The sequence below is a fragment of the Chaetura pelagica genome, unplaced genomic scaffold (genome assembly GCF_000747805.2).
Source record: "Chaetura pelagica isolate M959 unplaced genomic scaffold, ChaPel_1.0 scaffold74, whole genome shotgun sequence".
Lineage (NCBI taxonomy): Eukaryota > Metazoa > Chordata > Aves > Apodiformes > Apodidae > Chaetura > Chaetura pelagica.
The window spans coordinates 224,143-234,354 of record NW_009952982.1 but is presented as its reverse complement, the minus strand read 5'-3'; the positions used below and the strand labels follow the sequence as shown (position 1 = coordinate 234,354).

The following is a 10,212-nucleotide window of genomic DNA, read 5'->3' as shown; positions in this document are numbered from 1 at the left end:
ATGGCTACTTCTACAGAGCAACATTACTGATAAAACATTGCGCCTTAGTTTGACAGCCTGTGGTCAGCAGAAAGTCAGAAATACAAAAGCAGATATGGAAAAAATCAGTCACTATGTGTAATTGTGCTTTCTGAGGTATCTGTATAGCCATAATCCTTGGATTGCTGTGACAAGACTGCAATGAGATTTCCTCTTGGGGTGATAGAAACAGACTCCAAATTATTGAAAAAATATTTAGCATTGCTAAAACAGTAAGTCTTGCCAAATATGTGGTTAAATTTTTCTCAAAGTAATATAGATTTTCCATATAGGCCATTTTCTTCTGCAGTGTGTGTCAGAGTGAGGATAATATGTGTAAGTTCTCTTTTTACCAGAAAGTATATTGCAAAACACATTTCCACTGTAATTAATATAAATATTAAAAGTTAGCTAGGCTGTTTGAATGATGAGAAATAGTCTCAGAAAAGTTTAAGAGTAGAGAAACACTGGATATATTGACACAGCTATGGCTCGAAATTAATTATTTATCTCTCCTTTTGCATCTGCTGCTACAACAAACACTTCCAATGCAATCAGAATTTTTTTAAACTTTGAATTTTAGCATTGCCTGTTGATATTTTTGTTGCATGTGTAGCACTGGTGTTGGGGCTTTATAGGTCAGGCATTCAGTGGAAGATTGTGGGAAATATTGTTTCTACTCATGGACTTCAGGAACTTAAAAAAAACTACATTAACACTCAGCAGTGGCATCTAGATATGAAAATACTCTTTTTATCACTTGTTCTGGTGATGCCACTTGCAAAGTGATAGTTTACCCCCAGCTAGGATTCCATATATTCTCAATAATGATGTACCTATTGGGAGAGGATTGAAGCACATTAGAACTATAAGAAGTATAATTGTTATTAAAGGCAAATTAACATGTGGGATTGCGTAGAGAAAGATGACTTCTGATTAAGAAGCAAAGAACGGCAAAAAGTTCCACAGGCAGTTAACTCAGATGTAGAGAACTCAGCTAAGGTTAAAGCAAAGATGCTAGTGCTAAATCAGAGTTATGTTTTTTTCCAAAATGGATTATTTCACATTGTCACACAATTTATAGTAAATAAATTAATGTTTACATATGGATTAAGATTTATCTGTGATTAACAGTAAGATTCTTCTGGATTAAAATGTGTAGTCCAACAAGCTGTAAGGTAGCTGAGTAAGACATAAAATGGACTATGGTTGTCTACCTCAAATATTGATTTTTTCTGAAAGGCATAAAAAGCAGCTGGTAGACAGGTTCATTACCCTTCTGGCAATAAGGAAAAAGAGATGATATTTTCAAAGACTCTTTCTAATGCTAGTAGAAGTAAAAATACTTAAAAGTTGTGAAGATAAGGATCTGTGCTCACTTCTCCTCAGATCAGTGCAGTCATGTAAGCTTAAGCCCAAATTCTGTAAGAGTGGTTTCAATGCTTAAAGGCACGTTGTTTTCTGTTATCACAGAATCATAAAAGGGGTCTTAAAGATCATCTAGATCCAAACCCTGTGCATTGGTAGAGGGTTTATTGTTCTCTGCTTTGAAATGCCACAGAATCACAGAATCGCTTAGGTGGAAAAAGACCTTAAATAACATTGAATGCAACCATTACTTCTACTCTACCAAGTCCAACATTAAACCATGTTCCCAAGCTCCACATCTAGATTACTTTTAAACACATCCAGGGATGGCGACTCAACCACCTCCCTGGGCAGCATGTTCCAGCATCTGACAACCCTTTCAGTGGGTAAGTTTTTCCTGATGTCTAGTCTAAACCTCCCCTGGCACAGCTTGAGGCCATTTCCTCTTGTTCTATCACCAGTGACTTTTGAGAAGACACTAGCACGTACCTCTCTACAGTGTCCTTTCAGGTAGTTGTAGAGGGCAATGAGGTCTCCCCTCAGCCTCCTTTTCTTCAGACTAAGTAGTCCCAGCTCTTTCAGTGGCTCCTCATAAGACTTGTTCTCAAGGCCCTTTACCAGCTTCATTGCCTTTCTTTTGGAGCACACACAAGCCACAGCTTCCTGTTCATCATTCATGGGAGAAAAAATTCAGCATATTGAACTGAGGAATGGTGCAACTTTAGGTGAAGGTTGATTGTCTCTCATAGCTCCAGAAAATGAATGAGGCTGGTTCTAGATCTAGAAAGTTCATAGTAAAGAAACCTGAATGGAAAATATGCAAGTTTCCAACTTATGCTTGTGAGCAGACACATCCAAATTAATCTAAAAATATGTCAGGTCTGCTAGGTCTGCTGTGTACACAGAGTTTCTGCCACAGTTCACAAAAACTTGTCATATTGGGGTGGTTTTGTTTGGGGTTTTTTGGTTTGCTTGGTTTTTTTTTTTGTTGGTTTTTTTTTGTTTTTTTTTTAATTTTCTCTACCACTTAATATTTTGTGACAGTCTCTACAAACTTCTTGATGGACTTTCTCTTGTACCACGATGATGTTCGATAGAACATCTCTTTTGCTGTGAATTCCTTGAATTTACCTGGTCAACCCACCTCAATTATGTTTTGGGCACAATATGCAGTACAGGCTATACACTGGTTTAGATGGTCCCCACACCTTAGCAAATGAAAAGAATTCAGCAATTGCCTGCAAAATACTTTCACAATGCATAGTGTATAATTTTAATTTCTAAGGGTTACTGTTGTCTATGAAGAGCTTCACAAGAATAATTTTTGTAGAGTTCATTCTATGTAATGAAAAAAATGAAAAATCCTTTGTTTCTGAAGCCATTGCATGAGGGTATCTCATGGTAAACTTCCTCCAAAGGATTTATTTTTTCAGCCACTCCAAAATTCATTATTTGTTATAGGAGTTACTGAAGGTTAAACTTGGCGTGAGCATTTGAAGGATTTAAAAGCACAGCATCCTGTAGAAGAAACAGAGCAATAAAAACTGCATGATTGCTGAATCAATATTGTGCCATTTCCTGTATACTGAATTCCTTCATTTATGGTGAAAAATACTTGTCTGTTTACCTCTTATCTTCTGTAAATATCACACCTATTTTTTTTTTACCCCTCCTCTTTCCTTATCCCTTTGTCTCTCCTCCCCTGTGATAAAATCAATTGCACCAATGGATATTATATAAAGAAAAGTTTTCAGTTGAGTTTCCACTTCACCCAGCTTAGCCACCATGGGGCTAAGAGCTGCCAGCCTTTTGGTACTCTGGCTGGCTCTTTCCCATGCGAACGAAATAAGAAAAGGTAAGCTCTAGAAATGAAATGGTACCAGATTGCTTTCTGAAAAAAGGGAATAGAATTCAAATACCACTGCAGAGGTAGAAGGAGGTAGTGCATTTAAATAGCACAGTGGAGTTTTAAGGTGCCTTAAATTTCTTAAACTTTCAATTACTGAGGCTACATAGCTCAGCCAACACTGGTAGATAGTGCTCAATTTAGAGGGTTTAGTACCTACATCCACTGAACTAATCTCTAGTTTGATGTGCTCAGAAAATATTTTCAGTGTTACTTTTCTTTCCTCGTGTTGAGACTTTCCTAGGTATGGCAGAAAGCAGCTGTAGGACTTTGGGAGGTTCATTGTTAGAGCAATGAAGAAAGTGAGTAATTGTGCATTTGATTACTTTGGAATGACATAAATACTTTCTTCAAAAGTGAATGTAGTAACATTGGACAAAACTATTTTCAGGATATTAATAATCCTTCTGTATAAAGCTCTAATTTACTCCATCTGTTAGCAACTTTGTTTGAAGTTTTGAAATTGAATTCTTATACCAAAAACTATTTTTGGAGCAACAAGTGATGAATTTTGTGCTGTGATCGTGTTTGGGGTATTGTTCTTGGGCTGCTGTGTCTTGAATTCAGCAATGTCTTGCTTTGGTACCCCAGCTGTGGGCTCTGGGAGAATCTCTGTGTAGCATTCCTTCTGAGGAGAGAAACATACCAGCTTACTGGGTGTATCTGGTATGATTGATGCCATCAAGTATGGTAACTTCAAGGTCCCCATGGTAGTTCTGCTTTTGCAAGTTGAGAGGTTCTTGTGAAGTTTAGTGGCATGTGTGCTTTTGTTACCTCTGCAAGCTTCCTAAGTATGCTCAACTTTTATGTTCACCCTAATCTACATCTTGATATTTATCAGATATTGCACTGGTTTGTATTATTTGTTGGTATAAATGGCTGGGAAGGGAATGAGTATAATCAGCTTCATCTATTGCTGTTGTTAAAAAAAACCAAAAAGCCCAAACTAAACATATTTTTCCTGATTTTTGTTGATCGCACCATGGTTATTTTTTTTACCTATCTTCTGAAGAATTTCTATTCTGTAGTAGAAATCACTACTTCTGTTAGGAAAAGAAGGAATTATTTAAAACCTCCTATTGTGCACAAATCCTTTCAGAACATCTGACTTATTTGCCTTCCAGAGTAGAAGTGGTCCTTCCTTGATTTCCTGTTTCCTTTCTAGTACATGTTGCATTAGAGAAGAAAGTAGCCCTTAGAAATACTTGATATTCCTGAAAATAATGCTGTGATTCAGAATAAATTCTTATGTTTGGCAAAGCAGCTCCATTCTACTAGTGCACAGGCTTGTTAGTGGTCAAGGGGTTAAGTTTTTGCATCTTATGCAGACAAGTTTCTTCACCTCATTGAGGGTTATAAGATACACCCAGGTCTTGACACTATTTTCTAATGTCTTATTTTCCTTTAGAGATTCACGTCTCTTCTGCTTCATGGGCAGATACTTGATCAGGCTTGGGATCCATGGAATCACTGTGCATGTAACTTCAGATGGTTTCTCCTGCATAATGCATCACTTACCTTTGCTTGATGCCAGCTCATTCATTTCACTTTTTTCATGCCTATTTCTTTTTCATCCCATAACAGGAAGGACAAGAAACCATGGCCACTATGTCTGCAGCACTTGGGGAAACAACCATTTCAAAACTTTTGATGGAGACATCTACCAATTCCCTGGCATTTGCGAGTATAATTTTGCTTCTGACTGCCGAGACTCTTACAAGGAGTTCTCTGTCCACATTCAGCGTGCTCTGAACAACAACAACCACCCAGAGATCCAGTATATTCTAATAACAATCAAGGATTTCACGGTGTACCTGAGACCAAAAGTGGCAGTGGTGGATGGACGAATGTAAGTTATTTTAGTGTAATAGTATTTCTGAGAAATGTGCTGGGAAGATAAAAACAGGATTGATTCTTTATGCAGCTAGCTGTTTATACCATTAAGGTAGATGCTACAAGCATTTACAAAAGGAAAAAAAAAAAGGCCCTTTGAAATCCAGCATAAAAATTGCTTTGAGGAGGCTGTTAGTATTAATCGTAATTTCTATGCTGGCATAAGGGATTATTTACATGCAAGTCAGGAAGAAGTTTGAGTGAAAGTTCGTTTCTGATTGTGCAGAAAACAATGCAGCTCATGAGCCATATCTTTCACCAGCATAAAATGACATATCTTCTTGACTTTTCCTTAGCAGATGTCCTGACAAATCCTCAGAAATTAAAATGCATTTCTCCAGGGTCTTTTTCTCTTACTTTGTGGCAGAAGAAAAATGTTTTTTTCCTGTCTTCATAAATAATTCTTTATGAACTAATGGCCATTCCTCAATGGATTATAACAGATAAGTTGCACGACAAAATTTACAGTATTTTGTATGTGACAATATTTACTTTTACAGCAAGCTGCAGTATTTTTCTCCTCCTGTAACATGGATGCAAAAGGAACTAGTCTGACACAATTTCTGGTGCAAGTAGTGTCTTAACCTAGCCTTTCATACTTTAGTCTGTCATTTCAGTATGCATATAGACACATACTGAAAAAAAGTAAAGCAACTTACAGCTTAAGACATAGTTCTGAAGATGGAAGAAACTGGCTGTTAGTATGTCTTAGCATAATTAAAAAAAAAATAAATTCTTACACTGTCATTGTAGAACTGGGTTTTTCTACAGAACTTAGCTTTTACTCTGAAGTTTGGAGGCCACTGCAATGAAAATCTGTTCAAAGGTCACAAATAACATTCAATTTTCCAAGGATCATACCAGAATGCATAACATAATGACATGAAATGATAAAAGATGTATTCTCGCCCTGAACTGAAAATTCCCTTTATTGTGTACTCAGGTCTTAAAAAGAACTCCATGAAAAAACAAGTTTAGAAATCCTTAAAAATTATTTTTCATAAACCAAGCCTATTTTTATTTTCAGGAGTTTTCATAAAGCAGTAGGTTTCTTCTGAAAGGAAAGCTTGTAGAACAGGTTTTTTCTGCTTGGGGGATTTATTTTTTTGTGAAACTCGATTTCCCATATTGCTCTTTAAATGGCATATGAAACATTGGAATGTAAAATAGCATTTCACACTACTGAAATGAAAACTGCAAAGTAGACAAGTGTAAGAATTTGCCTTTTGATACCTGAAACAATGATTGCTTGAATGTCCTAGTATTAGAAAAAAAGAGAAATATTCCATGCTGTTATAATTGAAAGGTGAAAAGCTGTCCAGTCTTTAATAATCTTTCTCCAAAAACATAATATCTTAAGGCCTCATTGTCCAGAGAATGAACAATGGAGCCAAAAGTAGAAATAATAGCTTCTGATTTGCTGCCTATTATTTAGACATGTAAATCAGTTGGCCATGTTAAAAATGCCTGAGGTAAATAGTTGGAAAAATCCCAGTGACGGGCAGATGAAATTCCTAATCACTAGTCAAGAGACAGTTACAAGGACATGTGCATAGACGTACATGAGTCTTGATAGGTAACCATTATATTGGCAAATCTGTAGAAAACGAACTGGTTATTTTGGATTCCAGTTTACACTGCTTCTGTTTGAACAGACTCCAGTTCTTCAGATTTTATAGAATGAGGCTGCTTGTCACAATCTCTTTATTGAGGAATGACATTCAGCAGTGTGAATTGTTACATAATGCACTGTAAGACAGGCATACAAGAACAGGAGAAAGATCTGGTGAACTGATTTTTTATCAGACAAAAACATCTACTTTCACCCTTCTGCAAAATATCTTCTGTCAGATTAACATGCCTTGCTGTCATCATTAATAGGCTTGGTCCTTCAACCAAATACTAATCAACTAACTACTCAGTTCCTTTTAACATGCACCTTCTTTTCAGACTTTTAATGGTAGTCCCTGTATCTTTCTGTGCTTTTAGAACTCTTTCTTGGGGAGGAATGTCCTTGCAAAGGAACATTCATTCTCTCTGAAATGGTTGTCAGGTCTTTTGGTAAATAAAAGCTTCCATTTATGTTGTTACTTCTTTCATTTAAATAAATGATTGGTGAATGTTTGAATATCCTCAATACCATAATGAGAATTGATTTTCCTCTAAGTTGAAGACATCTGACACTTTGGCTCCTCTTGGGGGAGGCCTTGCCTCTGAAATTGCTTTTCCTTTTAAAGACAATGAGTTGTCATGTCAAGTGTCAGAGAGAGGACTTTATGCCTCAGAAAAAGGCATCCTGTTCAGCTAGGATTAGGTGGACGGAGACTGGTTTCTCTAAGACTAATTACAGAAATTCATCTCCCCTCCCCCCTTATGCTTCTGTACTAATGCAAAGTCTCTGATTTTCATCCCAGTGTGAAGACACCTTACTACAGCTCTGGTCTGCTCATTGAAAGCAATGACATTTATACCAAAGTTTATGCCAAATTAGGCATGATTCTGATATGGAATCACGAAGATGCGCTGATGGTATGTATGATCCAAGTAATTTTTATTGGTGTTTCCTGTGTTCAACAGACTACTGTGTACTGAAAAGAAGCAGAATCTTATGAACTGAACAAATGAGACTTTTATGCTGACTCATCCAACTGACACTCATAGTACCTTATTTTAAAAACATTAAGCTCATTTCTCTGCAATGTGATAGAGGTAGCAGTATGGCATACAGATCATCTCATTGGTGTCAAGAAAGGAAGAAGGAGCTTTTGGAGAAATAACTAATGTTTTTGCTCAAATACCCCCACAATCCAATATGCATTTTCCTTAATTTGTCTTTTAAAAAACTGCCATCATCAACTTCCCTAATTAATTGCAAGACTTAAATTTAAATCCCACTAAGGAAAAAAAGGAGAAAAAAAGTCCCATGATTTTAAGAAAGCTTTCCTTTTCATCTTTATCACCATGGTGATTACTGTCAGTATTGAAATACCCATGATTCAGTCACTTCTTTCTGTTTCCCATTTGCTTTTTTTTTTTTTGCATCTAACTGTGTGTTTATTAAAAATGTTACAAATTAATTTGCAATAGCTATTTCTCTAAGAGTTTTGAGTTCAACATAACTTCTGTCATTTAGCAACTTCCCTTTCAGGGAAACATATTTGCTTTGGAATGTCTTCATGCTCCAGATGACTCTTTTCTGTTTTTTTTTCTGATTCTTTCCATTACCTAGGTTGAGCTGGACAGCAAATTTAATAATCATACATGTGGTCTCTGTGGGGATTACAATGGAGTTCCAATCTACAATGAGTTTATTGATGGAGGTGGGTTGTCCTACCATACTGACAGTTGGCACAAAAGATAGGCCGATAAGTATCGTGCGTAGGAGCATCACGGGAGAGAAAATTTCACCTTGAATATTTCTGTGATTGCTCCTGAACAAACATTTTTATTTTATTCCAGATGAATAATCTTGTTCTGTTCTCTACTGGCTGCCTTTTCTTGTTACCACTTTACATTTTTAAGCATTCCTAGACATACCACTTTACATTTTAAGCATTCTTGGACATAATAGATATAATTCAAAGCATTGATCTGTGTCTGACAGGCATATTTGATACCACAGTAACTGTTTTCCATAATCTATAGAGTCCCAGGAACCAGATGCTCCTGTTGTCAATTTCTGGGGCTCATCAATTCCTCTTTTTTTTTCTTTCTTCTTTTTTTCCCCCCCCCCCCTTTTTTTTTTCTCATAGTTACAAGCTACAATTCAATCACATATGGGAATTTACAGAAGATTAACAAACCTGGTGAGAAATGTGAAGATCCTGATGAAACCCAGGCTCTCCCAAGCTGTAATGAACATGTGAGTATGCCTAGTGGTGAACTTCACTTGCATGGGCACATGGAGACACTTGTGCTACAGGCAATTAGAGTGTGAGGAGGGGTGAGGACTTTGTCCCTTTCAGGGTAAATGGTTTCTTCTTCCTTCCTTGAATAGTCGTTGTTCAGAAGACAACAGTTTCTATGGCAAGACAGGAAGTGTCTAGAAGCTCAGGTGCTTAGAAATCTATTAAATATTACTCTTCCTCCTTAGCGTGATGAGTGTGAGAAGTTGCTGACTTCCTCTGCATTTGCTGACTGTCGGTTACGTCTGAATTTGGAAATGTACATCCAAGCCTGCATGCAGGACAAGTGTGCCTGTGCTGGGAAGGAGGACTCCTTCTGCCTCTGCAGCACCATCTCTGAGTATTCTCGCCAGTGCTCGCATGCGGGTGGCCGGCCGGGTGAATGGAGGACACAGGACTTTTGCCGTAAGCAACTAAATGCATTTTACAAAGAAACAAATATTTCATGGATGTAGCATTGTGAAGCATTTTAAGTAATTTTTTTTTTTCTACAAAATATAGGCATGTATTTTAAATTTCATACCAGTCCTATAAACTGCATACTATGTTCTTCCTGTTTTCTTCTTTTACCTTTATTATTAAGAAATCTTTTTCAGCAAGTAAAAATTCTGTACCCACTAAAAAATGATGAGGTCTGATGTGACAGATGGCTGGGATAATTTTATCTATTTGAGAACAAAATAAGGAAATATAAAAAGCAGGGAAAGCCATTTAGGAACTAATGAACATGTTTTTCCAGATGAAGACACCACTGCCAATTGGGACACCACTGCCTTGAGGGGAGGAGGGGATATGATCCCTGAGGAATTACAGACTTTACGCTCAAATAACTGATGGTGTCTTTCTCATTCTTTCAGCCAAGACTTGTCCTGCTACCATGGTATATAAGGAAAGCAGCTCACCCTGCATGGACACTTGCTCACACTTGGAGATCAGCAGCCTTTGTGAGGAGCACCACATGGATGGTTGTTTCTGCCCTGAAGGCAAGTATTATTTTACCTGTTACATATGAAACAAAACTAAGAGATCCTGCAAATGAGGTTGCAACTGAAATATTGAGTGTATTCAAATTATAGCTTAAAAACCAATACCATTACTCATTATTTCCACACATCCCCCCCC

General features: G+C 37.1%; 1 protein-coding gene across 1 annotated transcript in view; it reads left to right on the top strand.

The window, feature by feature from the left end:
* The first annotated feature begins 3,171 nt into the window (after positions 1 to 3,171).
* MUC2 (mucin 2, oligomeric mucus/gel-forming) overlaps positions 3,172 to 10,212 on the top strand; it is a 49,448-nt gene continuing 42,407 nt past the window's right edge. The window contains exons 1-7 of the mRNA XM_009996435.1: positions 3,172 to 3,241; positions 4,877 to 5,141; positions 7,600 to 7,714; positions 8,415 to 8,505; positions 8,938 to 9,047; positions 9,279 to 9,495; positions 9,948 to 10,073. Of these exons, the coding sequence (XP_009994737.1) occupies positions 3,172 to 3,241; positions 4,877 to 5,141; positions 7,600 to 7,714; positions 8,415 to 8,505; positions 8,938 to 9,047; positions 9,279 to 9,495; positions 9,948 to 10,073 (994 nt within the window). The remainder of the gene's footprint in view (positions 3,242 to 4,876; positions 5,142 to 7,599; positions 7,715 to 8,414; positions 8,506 to 8,937; positions 9,048 to 9,278; positions 9,496 to 9,947; positions 10,074 to 10,212) is intronic.